Source organism: Egretta garzetta, unplaced genomic scaffold, assembly GCF_000687185.1.
Source record: "Egretta garzetta isolate BGI_Z169 unplaced genomic scaffold, ASM68718v1 scaffold2, whole genome shotgun sequence".
NCBI lineage: Eukaryota > Metazoa > Chordata > Aves > Pelecaniformes > Ardeidae > Egretta > Egretta garzetta.
The window spans coordinates 2,992,662-3,017,730 of NW_009258894.1; the positions used below are offsets into that span (position 1 = coordinate 2,992,662).

General features: G+C 37.7%; 1 protein-coding gene across 5 annotated transcripts in view; it reads left to right on the plus strand.

The window, feature by feature from the left end:
• GPHN (gephyrin) overlaps positions 1-25,069 on the plus strand; it is a 267,856-nt gene that overhangs the window by 130,195 nt on the left and 112,592 nt on the right. For all 5 annotated transcript variants that reach the window (XM_035889816.1, XM_035889818.1, XM_035889817.1 and 2 more), the window contains 2 exons: positions 18,167-18,261; positions 22,727-22,793. In XM_035889816.1, coding sequence (XP_035745709.1) covers positions 18,167-18,261; positions 22,727-22,793 — 162 coding nt within the window. The remainder of the gene's footprint in view (positions 1-18,166; positions 18,262-22,726; positions 22,794-25,069) is intronic.

The window sequence follows — 25,069 nt, forward strand, 5'->3', positions numbered from 1 at the left end:
TAATGGATGTATTAACTTTCTGTGTAAACACATCTGACCATCATATCCTAAAGATAATACTAGTAGACTTCCTGTTAAGCAGTTGGGCATTTTTGCCGAGTTGAGGATCAACTTTTATTCGCTTTATTTTAGCTTTCTTTAATACTCTCAAATAGCAAATAGAAGTTCTGTGTTCTGTCTTTCAAACATGTATGCAATATTTGCAAGCTCTGTTGAAAAGAAGAAAACAGTAGTGAAACAGCAGTAAGGGATTTGAATGTTTCGTAGAATGGGAAACAAAGTCATCGTAACGAGCCAGGAAATCTTGCTTTTTTTATCTTAAATTTTGCAATTGAGTTTTTTATTCCAAGGTGATTTCAGAACAGAAGTTGGAAGAAGACTCAGCATATCCCGTGGGTGGACAAATGGTTCATATCCTAGTGATCCCAAATGCTTTCAAAAATACACCCAGAAGAACAATATGATTATAATTTACTTTTTATCGGGGTAAAGAGAAGGGTTCTCCTCCTCTTGGCATTACTGATGCCTTTTAGCCATATTTTCACAGTAGGGACCAAAGCTTATATGGACATCTCTCTGTTAGCTTAAATGAACTGGTTTGACTCCTATTAGCAGTGTAGCTGCTAAGAGTGGATAAATGTTGCAGTCCTTTATGTAACTGGGGGAGAAACATATGCCTGCCACTGGACTTCTGCATAACGAAATTTTCAATTTAGAACTTTTGGAATTTTTTTCCTTTTCAGCATTTCTAAAAATAGTTTCCATTAAAACATCTCTTCACAGCAGATAATAGGGAACTGAACAAAATTAAACATCAGGTTAAGGAAAAATAATCTTGAAAACATTTTCAGGCCTGTAATTATGCAATTCTTGCCCTTAGTGTGTCATTTTTTTCTGGTCATGGTCTATTACAAAGAGTTTAATAAAAGCTTAATATGGAGGAAATTAACAAAAAAATGTATAGACACGTTAGGAAGATTTCTCTGTGAAGGCAGCCTACAGAAATGATGACTAGAGGGCAAATACTACTTTGGATTTAAGATGTATCAAAAATTGAGTGATTTAGTCCTTTTGACATAAGCACTCCAGAATAGCAAAATGACTCACTATTAAAAGAGTTGATCATTAAAACTAATATTTATTAAAGAGTAGAGAATTCTCATTTGCTCCTTGCCTGCTGTGTGGGAGCTCTTCCAGCCACTAAGTGGAAAGAAACTAGAAGAGTCTTGGAAAGCAGTTGGCTTCAGCAGTTATTCTTAGGATTATAACTGGTCCTTTGCCTGCTTCTGCTAGTTGCTACCACGTGCAGCAGTGACGCTTTAACAAAACGTTAACTCAGTGTAAGTACCAGAATAGAAAACCAAAATGACTATTGTCACAATTCGGCATGAAAGCGTTACGGACAAGAAAATAGTTACTTTTTAACCTTAATTTAGACCATTCACAGATATTTTAGCTTCTTGTCACTTCATGCATATATTCTTTTTCCCAATGATTTTTTAATGAGAATACCCAAATTAATAGTGAGGTGCATAATCTACTGTTAATTACTGACATTTAAACTTTCACTAGATTTAAAAAGTCCATCTTTTCTTCCACAAATAAACATTTTCTTATGGTTCGCTGAGATCAGTTTGTCATAGTTCATTTTCATTGAGCCTCGAAAGGTCTCCCTTTGGAGAGAAGGTGCTAGCAATTTTGCTCTCGATGTGGTGCAGCTAAATGTAGTTAATGCTGGCCACAAAATCACAGGATTTGATAAAAATGCTAATGTATGCTCTAAGTACCTTAAACTTTATAATATTAATATCTCCTCTAGTCCGGTCAGTGTGTGCTATTCCTGGCTGGTTTATGCCGTTACTAACTATATGATGGAAACCACTTGGGTCTCCTCTGCCTAAATTTCCTGTCATTCTGTTCTAAGCACAAATAGTAGTGATTGATACAGGAAAGTTTGAATATGGAAGAAATTCCTGTTCTATGATCCCAATTTCTAAACTTGAAGTTATGTTAGCCTCTATTATTCCTGTGCCTTGCTCAGCTAGAAAGACACTGAGTGGCTGATCAGTATAAATAATGTTCCATCAGCTTAGCCTGTTACTACTGTATTCCTTAAAAGCTTTGTTGCGTATGAGTACATGGCAAATTCATATGGATTCTGTCTCTGTGACATTTCCAAATCCTAATTCAGCAGAACTAATGATTCCTTTATTGCGTCTAAGGTTCTCTATAGTTTGCAGGAGAGGGAAGAGTTGGCTTCTTGTTGCGTATTATTGCATTATCAAAGTGAGATGTAGGTTTTCAGCATTACCAATAAGAAGTTAATGTGCAGACAGATAAGTATACGCACAATGTGGACTTTGAAGAGGACAGAAATAGTGACGTTTGATTCCTGGTTGGTTGACTTTTAGTTACTAGGAAGATACTTACTGAATAAAAAGACTCGTGACTGAAATGACAGAGTTAAATTACTAAATTTTATTACTGCTGGGATTTCCTCAGTTCTTACATTCCAGAGTTCATGATGTGTTTCTCAAATAGAGCAGCAAAGATTTCTGAAACATGGTTTAATTTGTCTAAAAAACCAACCATGGTAAATAACAGAGTGCTTAAGTTAAAGAGAAGAGGAGATTCAAGGTAAAAAAAGATGTTGATAAGTTTCGTACTTTTGCAGCTCTTGCCATAGAAGAGGGTTACCCCACAAAGACTCGTAAGACTAATTCTTTTCATTAGAGTGTAGGTGTATCTAAGCCAGTTTCAAACACCAGCCTACGCTAGTGATGAGTAACGGTTAATGACTTCAGTTTGTCTCACAAATGGCCAGCAGTGGCTAATGGGTGCTCCTGTTCATCTTCACAAGTTATTTTGCAGTGGATATGGGAATGAGCTCACAAGACCATCCCCTTTCCCCTCTTATACACCTTGTGCTAGAGGTAAGTGTGGTTTCGGGTAATAAGGGTGGGGTGTCATGAGGTGAAAGTGATGTGGGCTTCTTAAATTTTTCGCAAGTGTCAATAAAGGCATGTATCTGGGAATGGGCAAAGATTCAGCTGAATTCTTATTTTTTGCCCGAAGAGGTTACCCAGTCCTAAATTGACATGCTTTCCTTGAACTGGGAGTCAGAAATCCCTTTTCTCTTCTGTTTTTCTGCTGCAGAAATTCCCAACATTCCCATTATGTGGGCTCCAGAGAGGGGTAAGCAACATCTTCAATCCCACCCAATCATTTCCAAACTAATTCTTTGCTAGTATTTTTTTGCTTTTTTAATCATCATCAGAAACAGTTTTTAGACACATTTTTCCCATTTGTTTGATTTTCTTGTGGATTCTCATATTTTTGTTTTATAGGAAGGTCCCATGGCCTCCCCAGGTGCTAGGGTCAGACTCATCTGCTGTTTCATTTGTGTGCTATTCTCCTGTGGATTTTCATGATCTAATGATATTACCAGAGGGTGAGCATCTAGATTCTTGGGACTGTTTCACTCATGGTATCCTAAGTTACTGAAAAAGCACTGCCACCCTGCTGCCCTGTCAATCGGTTGGCAGGCTTACGTTTTGACCTTGCCGACAGTCGCATCGGATTGTTCATGGGCTTTGGTCTTTTGCTGCCTTGCCTGTCTGGGGACTGCCTGGCATTCACTACTCTTTTATTCTCTCTACCTGCTGGCCCTGTGGTGGTGTCCTCCCAAAATCTTGGCCCTTTGCCTGACTGTCTGGCATTACCTCTTGACCAGCTAATGGCTTGCCACTGACTACCTACTGCCCTGTCCATCTGTTGAGCAGCATGTATCGCCTCCTTATTGTCCTTTCGACCTGATTGTACATGGGCATTGGCCTTCCGCTGCCCTGTCTCCTGCTCCCAGTGCCTGGCATCCCCTTCCTGCTGAGTGCATCTGCTGACTTTGCGGAGTTGCTCCTCTGCTGCTTGGCACACCTGCTGACTGTTCAGTACCGCTTTATCAACTTGCTGAATGCCTGGCATTTTCCTCCTGCCTTTCCACCTGCTTCTTGGTTACAGTGTCCCCTTGCTGCTCTTGAGTCTGCTTACTCACTGATACTTGCTCTTTTGCTGTCTCGTCCACTTGCTTTTATGCCTGGCATTTCTATCATATTGTCCTGCCCACCTGCCTAGATTTTATTTCTAAATATGCACCGGTCTGAAAAAAATTAAGAAGAATTGTAAGGAATGGGGAAAAAAAGTTGTCTGGGTCCTTCATGATCTGATTCAGTTCAACACACCAACCAAAAACTGATCTCAGTACCAACATCCAGCTTTTTCATAGAACTGCTCAAACTCCTTTTCCTCCTTATCAAAAAAAAAAAAAAAAGAAAAGCTGAATCATATTTAGTCTTTGCTTCCATCACTTCATTTGATAGGGGTATTACTCTTCAGTAATACTGCATTCAGTATTAAATTTGGTAGTAATTAAGTACTAAAACTTCACTAATACTACCTACAGTAATTCTCAGAATCCATGAAGTAGCAGGGGAAATAAACACTGTTGCTGAGGCTCAGAAACATTAAGGTTTGAATGTAGAGCTATGTTCATAAACACAGTGAATCAAAGGAGCTAAATAAGAAATTTTACAGATCTCTTAATTCAAAACACCAAGCTAAAAAAGCCATTGGATCAGTACAGCATTACCACAGTGTGTCGTAGCTGCTGCTTCCTGCTCTTTCTATACTGGGAGAATGGTCAAATGCCAGTTTACAGGAACCTTTTGTCACTCTCTCACAGATTAAGAACAAGGACTTGACTACATCTGTAAGGTCCATAGTAAGGGAATAAATCATTGTCATATCTTAGAGAAAGAAGGAGGATTTCCTGCCTCTTTTCTTTAATTCAACTCACTTGACCGTGCTTTTCCTAGCTCTGCCACAGTTTCTAGTTTATTATGAGTGTGTGTGGTTTTAATTAGGCTTTTGAATCCAGTACCAACTAGGAACTGGAGAGAATATTCTGTCATAACGAACCCTGTCATAATTTCATAATGAAGTCTTCCTACGCTTAAAAGAATTGTAATACTCCTTTAACTTTAGCTTATAATCTCTCCAGATTTAATATTACTACTTTTGCTATCTTCAGAGATGCCCTAATTATGCAAAATTATGTCTAACTGCAGAGGCAGGGCAGCATCCCTTGAGTCAGTGGCCTCTTTCACCTGTGCAAGACCAGTGGTGGAATCGAAGAGGGACTCTGTGGGAGAGCACCTTGCTCCCATGCTCCCGCCACCAGCTTGCCCCTGTGCCGGATGGCTCCCAGAATGGCAGACAATGTTCCGAGTAAGAGCCAGCAGAAACCTTCTCCTAGTTTTCACATTAGCCTCTAGAAATCTGGTTTGCTTGTGTCCTGCTCCAAGGAACCGGAGGACACAAGTATCTGCTTTGACTCCCTTATGGTATCCTAGGCTCTCCTGTCCTCTCTCTTCTCACCCTTTCCAACCCTCCTTTGCTTCTCCAGGAATATTTTTTTCCCAACTTTGCGAACTCTTAAAGACAGTAGGCTGGCAGTCTCTCACTTCCCACCAGCTTCACGCTGTTGAGGGGTCTGGTGACAAGAACAGATCTTGGTGGCAATTCTCTTTCTCCAAGCTTTAACTCCCGGTGTTACTTTGCTGCTTCCCTAGCCTGTTGTTTTAGAAGTGTCATCAGATGCTGATAGGAAGGAGGAATATTCCCTCCAGCACTGCGGGGCTGCAGGACGCTGCTAGAACTCACTTCTTATCCCAAGAACCATAAGTCATTTTGCCCTGTATCGCTTTAGATATTTTTGATATAGTTTTTTAAAAATGAATATTACCTCAGAAAACCAGCAAGTTTTCAAATAATCTGCAGGTTGTACTTTAAACAAAACACAGAAAAGCATCAGAAACTGAAGGAAAATAAACACAATCCTTTCTCTTGAATGTGTGGAATTTTCTTGGTTGAAAATTACAGCTTCACTGTAAAATATCTAGGTAAATCAGGTTTCCGTCTGCAGTGATCAAGTTACGGTACAAATGTTTTAATCAGTTAAAAAACATCTAGTTTAAGTTGAAAGAATACATTGTCAAAATTCAGATAAAGAAACAGTGAAAAATTTGCACACAAAGCCCTGGGAATAAGATCATACCTATCAAATCCCTGGAACAATGAAATACGACATTATTTTGTCTTTTTTTTTTTTGGGGGGGGAGGTTTATTAAGGTATTCTTTAGCCTATCTCTGCACTTTTCAACAAAAAATTAGCCTCTGGAATAGTCATGAAGAGTTACAAGTCCTTCCAGCTTACAGAGTTTCCCCTTCCAGGATAACTAAATTTCCTGTTACCAGCCTAATTGTATCTCAGTTTTATTTCCTTTTGTTAGACTCTCTTCTTCCCTTATTATCTCTCATAAGAAAAACTTGTTGCATTTCTGATAGTCACTTCCTGAACTACTATTTCTAAATCCTACAAATTATTTGTCAGGAGAGTGTTTTTTCATATATCCTCTTCTCACTTCAGTGCAGTTTTAAAATTCGATTAAAATGTTTAGTTTGCTTTCTTTATTCTTTGTTTTCTAAAGGTATCCTTTCTGTTGATAGTCAGCATTGTAGCATCTAAGCACCTAATTTCTTCAGTTGTTTCTGAAAACAAAACAAATTCCTAACTAATACAGGTCTTTTGCTCTCAAAAAGAAAGACGGGTATATAATTATTTTGTTACTCTTGGGATTTCCAGATGTTCCACTGCCCTGATCCACTTAATCACTGCTTTCAGTTTCAGTTGAATTTTTCCATTCTTTTAAGAATAATGCGTCTGACAATGACTCATATCAACTCAGAATTCAGATTTTATTTTGTCAGATTTTTATTATGTTGCTTCTGGATCCAGTTTGAAAAAATTGTTTAATTTTAGACAAGAATGCCTCAGATTATAAGTGTTATGCTAAAGAACATACACACCTTTCGGTTCATGCATTGTCAACAGTGATGAAGGCTTTGCTGTCAAAACTCATGTAACAAGTTGCTGAATGTATGTTGATACTGAGTAAGTTCCAGCGTCTCTCTACTGTTACCTCTTTACTTAGTGGGTAAATAGCTTTTGTTGGAAAAATGGGGAGATAGTCACACAAAGCAGATGTAAGAAGCGAGACAATACTATTTTTATGTGAGTACTTCCAAGCATCGCAATTTGTAACCCATGATTTTTTCTTTTATTCTGTTGAATATGTTTGGGAAGATTCAAACACTCCATCCTCTGGGTTCCCTTTTCTTAAAATGTCTTTTAGAGTACAGGCTAGGAAAAGGTGTTTGCATGGTTATAATGCAGTTCTAAGTGATTCCTTGTTAAGATAATATCCATGGCTTGAAGTTAGTGAATTTCCTTAGTAAATTAAACTGATGTATTCACTGAGTTTTTACATGGAAGAGGACCCAGTCATCCATCCTTTGATGACTGTTACAGAATTGTTCACCCCAGTATGTTTTTCTGTTGTTCTGCCCAGCCAGCTTTTAGACTTTGAATTTGCTGGAGCCCCTTTCACTTCACTTGGGAGTTTGACAAAGTCAGATAGATGTCATGGTTTGGAAATCTTATCTGAGACTGCACCTAAACTTCTGTGTGCTTAGTGTTTTATCGCTCTCATAGTACATCATAGCAACACTAAATAATCTTTTCCACCCTTGCTGTTTGCTTTCAGGAAATATTTGTACACCTTAATTAAGCTTTTTCTTTTAATCTTTTTGTAGATAGACTGTAGGTAGACTTTATGAAATAAGCCTTATTTTATGTGGTGGGGCAATCATGTACCTCACTCAAGTGGCGGATTTTGCGGACTTCAAAGCTGAATGAAAACTACGCATTGCACCATTTTTTTGGTCTGGTTTTGGGCTATAGCTCCCTTTTCCAGAGCTGAAAATGATTGGGTTATTGCCACTTCTTTCTACAAGCTGACCAGTACCAAATAGTGCTTATGTATCCAGAATACACAGAATTAATCCATGAAACTACTAAAACTACGGTCTCGCTCAAACTCTCCTATAATTCATGCAAGTTTTACTGATTTCTGTTGTTCAACATTGGTGGTTCTTGGGATGAGAAGGGCAGAGAAAGGCACAAAGTTCTTTTAGCTGTCTTTGTCTCCTAGGGGTTTTGTTTCCTGCAGCATCTTAATGAGAAACTGCTACTAACTCATCATTGCTCTTTGCAGTCAAGAGGGAGTCTGTAACAGTAGATTTTTCTTTTGACTTTTTTAAGCATAGCAAAGATGGATTTACTAACCTAGCTGAAACTTGTGGGTTTTTCTCAATTAATAGCTTGTCACATTGTTAAGACAGCTTAATATTTCCCCCAGAAATATTTTGTGTCTTTGTTTCTTTTCCTTGTTAGCTTTCTTTAAAATGAGGACTTGTTTTATTTAACTCGTTTAATCAGATACATAGTATTGGGCAGCTAACCTTAGGTGCATAGGATATGTTGTTATGAATTGCTGTTTTTCATTATCCATATACATTATATAGAAATATTGCTGTCTGATTTTTTATTTAAGTGAATCTGCTTTATGATGTTTGTAGTTGCTGTTCTCTGAACGACTACCATTGCTGTGGTAGTGAGCTGCTTAGCATTTATTGCAAGAGTCCAGTCCTGTGTACCTCTTAAGTACACGAAGGAATTAACTTATTCCCTGTGCCTATCAAAGAATTTCTTCTGCTTTAGCAGTTATTAAAAGCTACTACTTTTCTCAGTGATCCACTTGCACACTGCTAGTATAAAAATCAATCTGCTGAAAAAGTTTGGACACAGAGTGAATTTTATTAAAAAGCAAAAAGATTTTTCTGTGCAACATGGTCTGCTGCTTCAAGCACAGCAGAAGTGTATGTGAGGGGAGGTACTTGTATACCTCTGTTGCTATATTAATGAAAAGGTGCCTACATTATAAGAACTTCAGGGTTTCAAAGTTAAGAGTTGGGCAGTTAAGAAGGAAACCAACAAAATGTGTCTTTACAATGCAAAGTTGCATTAATGTGAAAGCATTGCTCTGTCACAGCTAAGGAGTGTCAATAAATAATTGAACTGGTTTTAGCTGGTGCATGAAAGATACTGTAACGTCTTCTAAAACTGGAAGAAACCAGTGTTTTGGATACAGAAATGGGTATAGAAAAGGTCTATGGGACAGTGAAATAAAGGGAAAATATTCTGGATTTTGTTATATTGTTAGCTATTATTATTAAGTATTGTAACCCATTAATAGAAAATCAAATTCCAGAGGAAAAGGTCACCTTGATATATTTAATATTCCTCACTTAGTGTATACTAGGGATTCTGCTGTCTTCTATTTCAGTGCTCTGTGATGCCGCAGTCTCAACAAAGTACTTTCCATCTTCTCTTTGGGAAACCTTTTAATCCAATTGTTTCCATAAGAATCTTGGGAGAAAAAAAAAGTGATTTTTGCCAGGAGTTAAATAATCCTGTATAGGAAATTGTTTGACAGAATGCACAGTAGGTCACTTTGGCTTTCAAAATCTGTTCAGTTGTTCAGTTACAGTGAGTGCATCATTCATGGGTACCTAAATCAACAACTGTTCAGACCCTGAACACATAAACAGCATCACTGGATCGCACTGAAGAATCCTTTTTATGAGTTTTTAGGTTATGGCAGGAGTACTTTAAAGCTGTTGGGTTTAGACATGCTTTATCATTTATTTGGCGAGTAAAGATATTCTGTAAGAGAATCTTAAGTAAAGTGCTTTTTGTAATTCTTCTATTGCCATAGTATATTCTTGAAAAATTATCTCTCAGTAGTCCGTCCTTTGTAGTGTATTTAGGAAGGATTTTTTTTTTTTTTTTAAATCTTCAACATTGATGGTTTGAGATCTGAAACTGTTTGGAGGTGCTACTTCTCCTGTGGCAGAAACTGACTGGAGTTCGCGAAGTACAAATATTTCATATGTAATACCTGTTCTTGGGAGAAGGTAGCAAATGATAGGAAACAACAGACAGCATTCTCAAAGGAAAAGAGTTCCACATCTCAATCTCAGTAGCAAATGTATTGGAGATAAAGCATTGCAAAGTTATTTATTTTAAGAAGTGAAATCACAAGTAAAAACTTTTGTTTCTTTCACTGCCCAAGAGGCTGGGCAAGTTCTTAAGAGAAAGCAGTGGACGTTTCTACTTGGTGGCCTCATTCTTTGTGTGTATTGATGAGGACCTCTAAAGAATAGGTTCTATTCTCTTCCCATGATACTAATGTCACAGCTAAGCAAAAGTGACAGGTTTGTTTCTCTTATGTAGTTCTAGACTTCCTTGCTTAATATACTCACTCCCCCCCCCGCCCAAAGAATCCAGTTTTGATGCTGGTTTTGTATGAAATGAAGCTAACTATACCCTGCTTCCCCTTTAGTGTAGACACACAGTCTAGAAAATAGCACACATAACCAGGAGCACTATACAGGGTATTTTTTTATGAGACAGTACTCCCTAGTTATTAACCATTACTTAAAGCTCATTACATTGTCAGTTGCATTAATTGTAGAATTTTTATTGATATTCCTATTGAGATATTGTAGATATTCTTATCGATACTCATTTTTTTTTCATTTCTGCTGTGTCATTCTGTGATTTGCAGAGAACAAAATTTTTCACTTCTCAGGTTTTGTTCCACTACTTCAATTTTTAACAAATTTTGCAAAAGTTGTGATGGATTGCATAGATTTTTACATTTTACATTAAATATAAAGCAGTTCAAAGTAACTAAGGGGAAACTTAAAGGAATAATAAAGAATAACAGATAAAATTTTAACAGTGTTTTTGTAACAGCAGAATGGTGTCACTACCTTTACTAGCAAGTCTTCAGCTGTACTGCTTTTATTGAACAGCAAGGGATTTATTCTTACATGAAGCGGAGTTGATGTGGGAAGCGCAGCAGTTTACACGCAAAAAAAGGGGCTGAAAAAGGAAGTAGGCACCCTTCTTTGGAAGCAAGTGCAGTGGCTTGTTTCCAGCTGCTGTTTGAACAAGCTAATCCTCCTACCGTCTCCCCCTTCACACTCATCCTTTTGACATTGGCTTAACACACACCATTATACAGCTGTAGCATACAGCATGTGGTGGGCTGCGTACATCTTCATAGAGCCTAAATGCATTCCTCATGGTGCAGAAAAGAATTTAGTAAGCATTTTCTTTGTTTGGTTAACTTTCTAAAATTGATTGTTCTGTTGTTTTTATGACAATATATGGGGGTGGGCAGTATCATAAAAGTAAGATCAGTTTGTATGGCAAATCTTAACACTTTGTTTAGCAATCAGGATCAAAAATTTATTATTAATACTTAATATATATTAGAAGTAATATTTAGAAGATGCACATTTCCCAGATGCACCAATTTAATTAACATTTCTATTACATAAATGAGGCAGGCAAATCACTGATCTGTGGAGTTCATGTAAATCAAATACAAGCAGGTTTAGCTCAAAACTGAGATACAAACCTACTGAGGTGCAGGAACAATTTACAAGTTCCACAGTGTTGCTTTCTCTGGTATTTTTAAGTTTTCAGCTTCTTTATTGTGTATAAAAATGTGAAGAGTATTCCCCAATAACTATCACTATCATTGGAGTCCAACTATTAAAAATTAAATATATTCATGGCTTGGTCATGCGTAAGTCATTGAGTATTGTCAGAATTACCTCTACAACTAGTTGCTTTTTATGGTCATATACACAGTGGGATTGTATTGATAGAATCGTTTGCTGTTATCAGTTTATAAACAAGGACGTTGCATTAGCTCCTGGCCTCTGAGTCTCGTGCCATAGGCATTAGGTTACAATAAATGGTACCATGGATCGCAGTGAAGAGAGTGAGGGAATTTGGAGGGAGCAAGTTGCAGGCAGAGGGAATCATGGATATGGAAAGAAACAGAGAAAACAGTATTTAATCTACTCTAAAAGCAGTTATTGCTGCGACACTTTTATTCCTCACTCAGATAAATTCTGTAGGGTCATTCTGTGATGGTGGCGATCTTGGTAGCAGCAGAGTCACTGCTGAGAGTACAAACAAACTTCAAATCAGCATTCTTGTGCTGCAGAATTATTGTCAGTGGAAATGTGTTGTTGGTGCGTGCAGATACACCAGTTTGTAGAGTTCATTTTTAATTGGCTATGTTAATCAGGGTTTCATCCACCTTTGGCTGTTTGTAGATCTGAGTTGGGAGAAGAAGAGGAAAAAGAACATCTAATCAGGTCAGTTATTGGAGGAGTATGTACCAAGCTCACCACTGATAAGAGGGAAAGGTGGTAGAGTAAGCCACCCTAATATGTTTAGACATGTTTTGGTTTACTTTATGTAGAGTAATTCTATAAAAGCCTGGGAGAGCTCTCAGTACATGTCTATGACACACATAACAGCATTTAATATCAAAAAGACCCAACAGGAACATCAAAATGGAGACCTGCCAGACTCAGGCTGTTTCTTACTGTACAGTAAAATTGACAGACGCCTGGAGGGTCACACCAGGAGGAGGAACAAACGCACGCATCAGGGGCAGTGCTATCTACCACCAGTCCGTCCTGTGAGCCCAAACTTAGTGATTGGTGCTTACTGTAGCCTTACATCAGTTTTTCTCCACTACTCTGGGACTGTAAAACAGTTCATGGGTTTTTACAGGGCCACATCATTAGTACTCATGGATAACTTACTATTAAGGACACGGTGACTGTCAGGCTGTTACTTTTAAGGTGCATGTGGATAGGTTCATTGGTGTGGGTGTGAATCTGTCCAAAACTCTAGAAGAACAGCAAACACCTACTTCTGGGATCCACCCTGTCCAGAAGCAGCTATCCATTGCCCTCTGGATGCAGGCCATTCTTGACTTACATGGATCTGTGACAACTAATCTGACATCGAGAAGTCAACAATCCTCGTAATTGCGTAGATGTGGAAGGATAGCCGTTGCATGGTGTATGTCTAGCTGCAGCACCCCCATATCGTGTTAGGGCCACTATATTGTTAGGAAGTTACTAATTTTGATGGCAAGTTGAGAGACTTTTACAAACCCACTTGACTTTGGTTGCTTTGCAACAATAGTATATGTGATCGGTATTACCCGTTTGTAAAATTAACTGAGCAATTAGCCAAAGAAATTTGATTTTGGAGAATTTAAGAGAGCACAGTTCCTGTCAAGTCTTCCATCCACATAAAAGGCATGGAGTATCATCACACAGATTAATGCGGGCAGGGAGTAAGAAAAAAATCAAGGGAAGACAGCGTGATGGTGAGAATGAGTGAATCAAAACTGATCCTTATCCAAAAACTTTTCAGTGTATTGAAAGAAGCCAACTGCTGCAACCTGTATTTCTTATTGTACTAAGAGAAGAAATAGATAAGTGATTTTTAGGCGAGAAGCTGTAATCGGTCAAGCTCCATGTAAGCTCTATTTTCTCCCCTGCAACATAAAACTAGGGAAGTATAGAATAAGCTGAAATAGCTGACTTGTGAATAGAAGTTACAGACACGCATGTTATTTCCAGCAGAGGTATACTGAATAACCTTGAAGAAGGTATCTCATATCCAAGCTGAGAGATGCAATTTTTGTTCCTCAAGTATACACTTCTTACACAACTGGTTGACAGACGTGACTGACATTTTTGTTGCCTATTGGGCTTATCTGCCTCCATAGTTCTTTGTCCAGTCTTCTGAGGTTTGACTGTGGTCTGTGAGCTCTGTTGCAGAGGGTATATAGTTATTACTTTGATTAGGCACTTCCAAGACTTCCACTTTCAATGGAAAGCTTAAATAGGTAATAAAATGTTATCTATGCTAATTCTGTAATCTGTTAAATATAAATAATCGGTAACTTTGTCCATTAATTTGCATAAATAGCTTTATGATATGCTATGCAGAGTCATAGATTTGAACTTTTTCAAGAGAAATAATATTTTCAACAGAGGCAGTCTCAGTCATCTTAATTGAATTGAATTTATTATGACTTCTCAGACTCATATTTGCATTTTAGTTGAAGAGATGAAACCATATTACTGCCCCAAAACTGCTGAAGAGTATATGAAATGTCTCAGATCATTACTTACTATTATGAGGTCAACCTTTGCTATGTTTAATACCTGAAAGACAAAGATAAGGAGCTTCAAGAAGAGTAGTGCTAAGTCTTTTAATTAAATCAATCTGCAGTGGGTGTATCCTCCAGAAGCTGCCTGGAAGGGCTTCCACAGGTTAGGAACTGAACTAACTTAATTTATATGGAGGCAAAGAAGGGCAGTGAAGCAGCAGAGAACTCTGTGAAACCAATTGGCAGCAAGCCATCTGTTAAGCAACCACAACTACGTCAAAGTTATCTAAAAATATATCAGTTGGTTTAGGAACATAATGCCCTAACTCCCAATAAAAAGGCACTTTGAAAATAATCAAAAATGTGTTTTAAAATAAGTTGTGTTTATTCATGTAGCGATGAAATACAAGAAGAGCTGCTCTCGTAGACTTTGTTAGTAAGTCCTGAATAGTTCCGTGAAATAATTATTTAATTGTTAGTCTCTGCTTCTCCTCTCTGGTGTAGAAACTGTTTTATTTCAGTCCCATTGTCTCTCTCCCTGGTTCCCCCGCAGCCTGACACTTCTATCATGACCTGTCTTCCTTTTTGTTTCTCCTGAGTTTCTCCCTCATGTATTGTCCATCCAAGGTGCCTTGTGCAGTCTTATTGCCGTCCCGCTCACTTCATTCGCTTGCCCTTGCTCTACTCTCATTCCTGCCCTTCTTACCATCCTGCTGCTTGGATTTCCTCTCTGCAATTCTTCCTTTCTACTTAGGCTTCCTTCTTCCCTCATTCCCTTCTCCCATCTAAACTACAGACCTCTCCTTCCTTTACAACCTCCAAACTGGCCTTTCTGCGTTTCTGTCTCTCTCCTGAACCCTTGCTTTTACCTTCAGTGCTTCCCTTGCTGTGGAAACCCTCTATTCCATCTCTATCTTGTATGTGTCTGTCGTCGTTGCACTACCATCTTATGTGGGAGAAACTGGGGACACTTCTTCGCTGTCATTTTAATATTTTCTGCAAATTTACTCCAGTATTGTCCACCTACTTTTTATACAGTCATCAGCCTCAGGTTTGAGAAATCAGTGTATAGCTTCAGTCCTGATGAAGGCATCAGTGTGACAGCTCTGAATGAAATCTCCTCATCATTTTTTTCCTCTTTCTGCCCACATAGTAGTGTCGTGATCACTGTTGTAAGAGAGCCAGGGGCAACAGCCTTGATTTGTGATTGATTTTGTGCCAACACTATAGCCCCCTGCAGCAGGCAAAAGGTGGCTTATGGTGAGACTACCAAGAAAAAAATTGCCCATGAAACAAAGTTTAACAATCTTAATTCAGCCTTGCTAGAGCACTGGTAAAATGTGAAGGTGCTGAGTCACCAATTCTTTAATATTTTGCATGCAGGTGGGTGTTGGTACCAGATAGTTAACTGCTGAGCTGGACACAGATGAAAATCTAGTTTTGCCATCTCTCTTCCACCCTTCCTCCAAACCTGAAAGAAATATTAGAAAACCTGGCCCCCAGAACTTTGGTACATTGTTCGGTGAAACAAAGAGTTGTCACAGGTAGAGACAAAATATCTGCAAATCCCGCAGCACCATTATTCTCATTCATAGGTGTACAGCTATTGAAGAGTGTGCTTCCCAGTGTGATGGTGATTTCAGTTCCTGTACGCTGCACGTTTTAAGTTGTGTTATTTGAGGACATCCCAAGAGTGGACTTTCCAGTGGCTGATTTTGAGAGCAGATGTCACTGTAAAAGTTGTTTACTTAGCAGCAGCCTTTTTCGGTTACATCCATCCAGTCAGGCTGCAAAGAAGAAAACAGGAAGCATTCCCGTTTGTAGAAGTCTGCCTGCAGGAATAAATATAAGCATATATGGTTTGAAACAGGTATTTTTAGAAACTTCTATTGAGGGCTGTACTGCTGTTTGAACTTTCTGCCCTTTCAGATTTTGTTGCTTACTCTATACATTTTTAATAATCACGTTGCCTGCTAGCAGTGACATTTTGTGAAGGTCATTTTTCTTGTGAAGTTGGAGGATGGACTTGAATTTCATTGAAGGACTCCCCGAGCTGCAGGATCGTTGTTTATGGAACTCTTTTGCATCTTGTACTACCTTTGAAGGCTGTCTAGAATTTTAACTAATGATATCTTCAAAGTGTCACTGTGCTCAAGGGCAAAAAAGAAATCTCAAAATGCACTTTATATTTAAAACCAGTTTTGCTTAGCTTTGAAGCATGGTATTAGCTGAAATAAAAGGCATAGATACAGACTTACTATGTATGTACACACAGAGAATTCCATATTTCACCAACTTTTTCATTGTCAGCGAAGTCCCCTCACCATTGCAATGCCTTTTTTTCCTATACTATAAAAATCATCAGGTCTGTGGATAGTCTTAAGAATTTTTGATGTAATTGATAATCTAATACCTCAGCAGGTATCTTTAGGCAATCTCCCTCAGCCGAGAGGTTTAATTTTGTCTACATCATTCCTAGCCTGCTTCTTCTCATTTCCCCTGTGTAGAAATACAGACACGGGGTTGTACTTACATGCCTTTTCTGTTTCTGAGTAGAGGATAGCAGATACTAAAACCAACATGCTACATTTGAAATAAAAGAGGCTGTGATCTGCTACTGAATTGAAATTGCTTGGGTTTGTGTAAACCAAAGTTCCTGCTTCCCACAACTGAGCACATACCAAGTTTACTTCTTAATAGAAGATCTTAAGGTTTACTTGGTAGCTGTGTCTGATATCTTCTGATACTGACATATTCCTTTAAAACATGTTAAAAGTTAGTGGCAATGGTTGAGAATATGGCCACTTGAATATCTGTACTGTTCAGGGTTATTTTTCTTTTGTTTTATTTATTGCTTCCTCTAAGTGTTTTAGCTATATAGCTAGTATAGGACTCCTGGATCCTTCTCATAGGGATACCATTCGGTTAATTCTGTCATTTTTCTTCTCCCTGACTTTGTTTTTCTATTTGTAAACTAGGACCTTACAAAAGTACAAAGATGTGATTTATAATTTAATCTTTCCCAGAAAATAATTTGTCTGGTTTTCTTCCTTTCTATTCTTTTGCTATATCAAACTGCCAAGAAAATTTAGCTTATTCAGAGTATCCTTACATTTATGATGTGCTTTTCTATTTCTATTTTGATAGCTGTACCATCAAAGCATCGTAGTATGGCTGGATGTTTTACAATGGATTTCACAGTTTTATGAGCATTGCTAACATTTTAGCTGTGCCAAATAACTTAGAGTCTTGTTTCAGAACCTGAAACAAGATGATCCACTGAACAGCAACTACTGTGAGGGAAATGAAGAGAGGGTCGAACTCTCACCTGCCTTTGAGGTGTTATGTCCCAACTAAAGTTAGAGGTTGGGAGACTTGGGTGGATTGTGCATTTGAGAAAATTTGTGTTAGGAAGTACGGACAGAAGGTTGAGCACGTCCCAGAAAAAATCATTTTCCATCTGATTCCCTATGTAGAAAAAGGACTAAAAAGACAAGAATTTTCAGACTCTGCTTCCAGGCTTACTGATGCCCACTGCATATGGACCGCTTGTGAATAAAAGTCACCAGCCTGTTTGGAACCGCTGTTTTGCTGACATGATCAAAAGGGAAGGCCTCAGCCTCTGGCCATTATCATTACCATTTTACTATTTGCCTGCCTGCCTGCTACATGGGCTTCCCTTTGCAAATTTTTTTTTCTGTCTTCTGCACAGACCAATTCACCCTTCTCATGCCTGGGAAAATCTCAATGGGAAAATGCACATGAGATTGATGAGGAAGAGAAGGCAGTTACATTTGGTCTTCCTTTGCTTATTCCCAAACATTCTTTCCTTTTTGTTAGAGGGATTTATTGTTACTTACGTGGTATTGGTTAACATTTCCTATATAAATAGGGTCCTGACTTAACATTTTCTTTAGGAGTCTTTACAGTACAGCTAACAGTGCTTCTTCCCCACCCCTTGTCTTTCCCTATTTTATACAACCAAGAGAAAATTCTTTAACATATTTCAGTGTTGAGAATTTAGCAAGGACGTCTCTTGGCAGAAACAAAAAAAGGAGATATTCTTACCCAAATTTTAGCTGGTTTCATATTTTTCTTGTCCTTGTAATTCTTCACTCACTTTACTATTTAATCTTTGATTGCAGGCCACTAAAGAAGTAATAGAGCGAGAAGCCCCAGGGATGGCCCTGGCAATGCTGATGGGATCACTTAATGTTACTCCTCTGGGCATGCTCTCTAGGTAAGACTATTTCCTTCAAAATATGAGGTGAACTACTTCCTTAGAATTACACATTGTCATGAAATTACTGTACACAAATAACTGAAGATTGCTGTTGTTATCAAGACTAGAAGTCTTAACTTCAGAGAAGTGGCCAAATTCCAAGAATAGTAATTGTATTCTCTCATTTAATTCCCTTTCTTGTCTCCATTAGCCACTGTATCCTACTGTATTTTCTGTGCCAGGTTATTTGTAATATTGATGCATGCTGTTAAACAGCTGTCTTTTCATCCTAGAGCTGTGGCATTTCAGTGGTGAGTGAAGAATTCTTCTATATGTTGTTCATCACGTACTAAAATGCTTTGTTGAGCAAAAAAAACCCTTGATAAATACAAATGTATTGTTTTGGTATTGCTTTTATTCCAGTATCAGTAAAAGCTCTCTGAATAAGTTAAATGCTATTTTATCCCATGCTTTCAGATATAGTACTTCAACTCTAGAGTTTCATATTTCCTACTAAATAATTAGTAACTTTTTCTCTGCCTGTTGGTGTTTCTTTTTTATCAGTGACATCTCCTACTGTCCTGTATTTCTTTCCGGAGTTGATTGTTATTTTATTCCTTCAATTTACCTCGTTTTACCTATGATAGACTTAGTAATATCAATGCCTTTCATAAGTTAGTTTGTGTGTGCACATTATTTCAAGGTAACTAAGAAACAACGGCTGTTACAGGTTTTTGATTTCTCATCTCATGAGGGTATAATAAGAAAATCATTAAGAAATAGAGAAGGAACTTTCAAATCTGCAATTGTGCATTCAGATGCTTGCATTTTTAGAGGACATTTAGATATGAGGTTTAGTAATTTGACAGGGTATTCTAAAACTTTTCATATCACATAACTGAAAGGGCGACATTACTGAATCTTCAGATTCTGTCCAAATTAGTAAGTATTTTCATTTTTTTTATCTGATCTAATTTTTTATTATTATAGTGTGTGTTTATCTGAAGGGAAATGATAACAGAATACTACCACAAGGAGAGGAAAGGTTAGTTTAGCTGTTCTGTTTCTGATCAAGGAAAGGGTAGCCATTTAGATGACACTACCAAGTGATTTAGGATGTGGTATGATCAAGATGGCAGAAAGGATGTTGTAATGGTAGTGGAACCAAAATTTTGGATTGCAGCCTGATTCTTCTGTACATATAGCAAGAAAATGTCCCTTAAACTACAGCCACTTTCAGTAGTAATTGATGACAATGATGGGGGATAACATTATAAAGATACTGCATGCAATCATATTAGGACTTAAAAAATTTCCCAGTGAAAACCTTTACTTCAGGCCTAAAAGTAATCAGCATGCAAAAGTCCATTATTTTTATAACACCATTCAGATCATAAAGTTAAGTACATAAAAATTACAGAATTACAGCATTATGGTGTCTTGTGCAATCTCAGTTCTCCATGAATGTGCATGTGTGTTATGTTTACATTTTTTTGTAGAATTCCTCTGCAAATGCTTAAGATGGAGGAAGGAAATGTACTTTTCTTTGGTTTGGTTGTTCTATATGTAATCCTATGTCAGTTTTGGTGCTCCTTATTCAGAATCTTCTCTGAATGCAGACTCACTTCCTCTGGGATTTTTCTTACATCATTTGTTATTCTAAGACATAAATTGTTAATATATTTTCATAGAAAATTCTGCAAATTGACCTAGTGTTGTAATCCCCCCCTTACAATGAGAAGGCACACATTAAGAGAGGTCAAAACCACACACTAATTTTAGGTACACAGTTTGAGGAATGAAGATCCTAATTTTTTAAAGTATTTAACATTAAATGTCACTTGTCCTAAGCTTACCTCTCATTGACTTGATTTGGAAATGAAGTTCTGATGGATAATTTTGCATGTAATTCTTTGACTTTTCAAAAAAAACAAAAGCGTAAGTTCCATTATGCAACATCAAGCTGACACTTCTATAAATCACCTCCAAGTTTGGAAATGTTAGGTCAATCATGTTGAAATTTTATCACAGGAACTTTTAAAAAATTGTTATGAATTATAGGCTGTCTTGCTGACTATGGCCCAGCGTTAGGAGCTGGTGAGGTTTTTTGTAGACTGGATTCACAGATACTTATAGGCAAATGAGGGGCAGTGAAACTCTCATAGTTCGGATTCAGTCCCAAAGTCCAGCAGGGAGTATCTTAGAACATCATAGACCTTTTTATGTGTTTCCTGAAAGCGTTTCCATTTCTGCTCTGTGACCTTCCAAAACTGTCCCTGTCCCAGAATTATTTCTTCCCTTCACCTGATTCCTTACCTGTCAACTATCAATGCCGTGCCAGTCTTTGTTAAGGCTTTTAAAAACACTCTCAGTCTCCTTGCCCATCTGTTATGCTTTTACCAGCTTAATTTCTTCCCAGGGAGATCATGTTGTGGTTTTCTCCCCAAAGAGATCATCATCTCTATTCCTACTTCTGCATCAGACCTGTATTTCTTTCCTCCAACATCCATTTTTTTTTCTCCCGCGTCCTATATTTCTTCCACTCCCTTGCTTCCGTTTGTATTCGTTCTCCAACGTCTTTGTGTTTTCTTAAAATTTCTGTCCACTACATTACAAGGTTGAGGATAATATGAGATCCACAGCATCTCCCTCAACTGTTCTCCATTTGGAGGAATATCATTAATTTATCTCTCAAATTACCCGGAATGCATGTGCGTTTTGTGTGCTTCTATGTTGTGAGCACACAATATTTTTTGCAAGCCATGCAGTTCTTGGGTACTTTTACTTACTTTTGCATGGTCTCTTCAGAAATTTTTGGCAGCTCCATTTCTGTCTGGAGCCACTAGATGTGATTATTGGCAGCCGAAAGTTGTAGCTTTCAGGAGAATGGCTGCTGGTTTAGTCCTTTTTTATTATTGGTTGGTGGTACTGGTCATTTAGCTTATACTGTTCAAAATTATTTAAAGGAGAATAAAAGAGACAAGAAGAAGATTATTAAAGGAGCTATCTGCCAAACACAATTCCACCTGCTTTTAACTTTTTTGTGGATAATTCCCATTTCCTTTATTTTGGATCTGTCATGAACTGTATCCCACGTATGGGAATTGCTGGACTGAGTTAGTAAGTTTGACTACTGCAACTAGAGTAAATGAGCACATTTCTTTAACTTGCGCTCTTCATCTTTATATTGCAATAGAGAATTCCTCAACTACCTGGAATTCTTTCTTAACTGAGGGTATATAGTGTGCAAGAAGTGAACATGGGAAAACACAGGCGAGGAGTCAGGCAATATTCAAGCTCCCAGTTGAAAATAGGACTTCTCTTCAGGCTGGCTCAACTGTGATATCAAAAGTTCATTTTGTGGCACAAAATCAGTCTCTGTACTATTTAGTTGTGAGCATTATGACAGCTGTCACTAAAACACAAAATGCCATGCTACCAATAAATGACATGAATCACTGAGAATTATTTGTGTAAGAAGGAATCCAGGGAAGTTGGCTACCTCACAAACCATGTCCTTTGGCTCAAAAGTTTTGGTAATGCCCTGTCAAGAAATTGTTTTCTTTTCTATTCTGTATCTGCTTATGACTCATAATTTTGTTTGATAAAGAGATTATTACACAATTTATCTCAACTGTAGCTTCTGTATCTTTGTGGTTTGGTTTTGTCCTTTTACTTTTCTCTTATGCTTATATCCCAGCCCTGGGTTTTTCACCACTGGTTTCGTGAACAGTGGAGAAAAGCAGGAGGCACTCTTTACAACTCCAAGACAAAATTGAGTAAAATTAATTTTTTTTTCCTGAAAAATATTTAGCTAAAAAGAGGAAGAGGCAAACTCTAAACAACAGAAAGCATTCAGCGCATGGGTGTCTAAGTTCAGCTCTGCATCAAGACCAAAGGAATTCCCTAAAGACAAAAAATAAAATCTTCCATCTTTGATAGTTGGTTTCGTCTTTTTTTGAGGGGGAAGGAAAGACTGTTACGAACAATTAAATATGAATTGCATAACTGCAATTTTCCCTTGAGAATTACTTCCCTCTGTGTTTTTCTTATGTTGCATCTTTAAAAAAATAGAAGACATACTTGAATTAATGTGACCAGCGTAATTTCTATTTTTACCTGGCAAGGGAAATAGTGTTTGGCGCCATCAGTTATGTTACAAAGGAACCATGTGTATGATCAAATAGGGACTATATCAAAGAATGTATTGGATGCAAGTAAACAATAGAATTAAGGGAGCCACACACATCTAAAAAAGATGGAAATCTAGCCACTGTTTATACTATCAATTAAATGTTAGATTCTGTCAGCCTTGTTTGATGCTTTTTCAGTTCAGCTTCTCCTGAGCAGACATTTGTAGATGTTGGAAATTGAGTTTACAATTTCTGATAAATAATAGAATTTATCTTAAATGCTCTCTTCTTGTTTCTACAGTGGAGAAAGTTGCGTGCAAGAATTTTACTCTGGGTTTCTTTCTTTTCAGACCTGTGTGTGGAATCAGAGGGAAAACTCTCATAATTAATCTGCCAGGTAGCAAGAAAGGGTCACAGGTAAGAAGTGTTCTTACTGATCTGCTGCTGAGGACCCATGATGAGTGCCTCCCATTGTTCTGAATGGTAGAAAGTACCCACTGCAACAAATTTTACAAAAGTTACTTGAAATTCATATATAACCGTTCATATAATTCATGTAACTGAATGCACCATCACTTTCAGTCAGGGGTGGTACAGTTCTGATCTGATTGTACTGAAGGTACTGTGTGACCAGGACAGCAATACGTGTAGTGCAAGAGAGCGCTCACTATAGCAGGCGGTGCTAATGAAGAGACTAATGGGCTCTTACGCTTTCTCCCCCTTCTCAAGTCAGCCTGTACCTGATCCCTGTGTTGCTTACAGCTTCCAAGGAAGCGCTCTTTTTCACACAGAAGTTAGAGGAAGCCCTAGTGTGTGGTAGGACTTACCGGAATATGAAGAATATTCCCAATTTTGGTCAGCAAGAGGGGAAAAAAAGGAACATGATTTTTTAAGAGTTTGAGGATTTTTTAAATCTTTTGGATATGGGTTTCACACTTTACACTCTTTATACAGTTTGTTTTCTTCCTGCATTTTTCTCAGTTTGGACAGGGAAGTTAGACTTTGTGTTTTTATTCATGCTTACTCTCTGACTGTAGAGATGAAACACAATTAAACATCAGGGGGAATTTTGTGTGTGTGTGTGTCAATAAGGCTAGATCTTTCCAGTTCTGTTTCTTTCTGTGTGGTTGGCTGATCCAGAAAAACATCCTTCTCCACACAAATACTGCTAAGCTGAATAGTGGGCTGTACTACCTGATACAAAACTGCTAAGGTAGATCCCCCATCAGTCACGAGAACGTATTTCTCCAGGGCTCAGACTATGTTAGCAGCCTTGTTAAAAAATGTCTACCTCTGGCCTCTAACAAATGCGTACCTGGTAGTTTATCAATGTCTTCTGAACCAGTAGTACCCAATCACAGTACTAATGTGTTTGGCAGCACAGCCCTGAAGTCACTGTTGCTTGAAAGACTTATGTCTGGAGATAAATAAAGAATGTTTATGTGGGCTGTCACCTGGAAGTTGAAGAGGAAATGTTTTGAAGACTATTATCTTAAGCCATCACAGGTTTTCAGATACATTGTCTACATGTTTCAGTTCAAGGATTCAGTAAGCCCTCTTATAATTCTACCATTCCTTAGAGCCTGTTTAGGAAATCTAATGAGACTCTGTAATTGAAAAGGAATTTAAAAGCCTTCAAAACATACAACAAGCATTGGAGGGTTGTGGGGCAGGAGAATACCTACTTGAAAGCCTTCCAATTATGAGTGGGAAGTCATATATATTTAACATAACAGTGAGCCCCACGTCTCAGAGAACTGGTGCACCGGTAACAAGATATTTTTTCAGAAGTCTGTACTTTTTTGTTGAATTATGAGAGAGATGAAATAGCCTACAATCTCTAATGGTTTTGGTTGTATTCAGTAACACTCCTAACATGCTCAGTACAGAAAAATATTGTCATTTTCTGCCCTGAGGCACTCAGACTCTGAAGACAGGTAAATTGTAGAAAGAGGATGAGGAAAAGAAATGGAAAAATGTTAATAAGTATTTTAACAATAGTTTGGTATAAAGTAAGTAATAAAAAAGGTAATTTTGCTGGAAAAGAAAAAAACATCATATGATTTCATTATAAAAGCAAGCTTTTTATAAACTGATTTATTTGTTCCTGTCATGATAGTACTCTGTTCTGTCACAATTTATTTTAATATAAAGCATCTTTCAAGTATCAGATTTCAGCAAAGATTTTTAAGATGAGTGGTAGAGGAAATTGTTCCATAACAGGCTAGATCTCAAGAACCAAATAGGACGGGTTGTTACCAGGAATTTATCATTTCTCTCTTTTATAACTTGCTAATTTCCTTTCCATCATATTAATACAATCATTTAAGAAGCTTATATAAAGCTATGAAATTGCAGCAGTGTACGTACCTTATTATTAAAATATGAATAGAAAATGGCAGCAGTGTAAATGCTCCATCTCAAAAATGGACACAAAGCCAAACGTGTTTTGTCCAGAGAACGTTTGTGTGGCATGTACCACTGAATCAAGATCTGTAAAATGCTTCAATTTTTGTGATGTTCTGGTCTTTTTTCTTTTCTTTTAGCCTTGCAAAAGGTATTTAAAGTTATGAAAGAGGGCAAAGTGTGAAATTACCAGACGCTCATTGAAATCATTGAGTCTATGGCGATTTTCATAACTGTAGTAACGATTGCCTAAAACAATGAGTCTTACAAATAGCATGTGCTTTTAG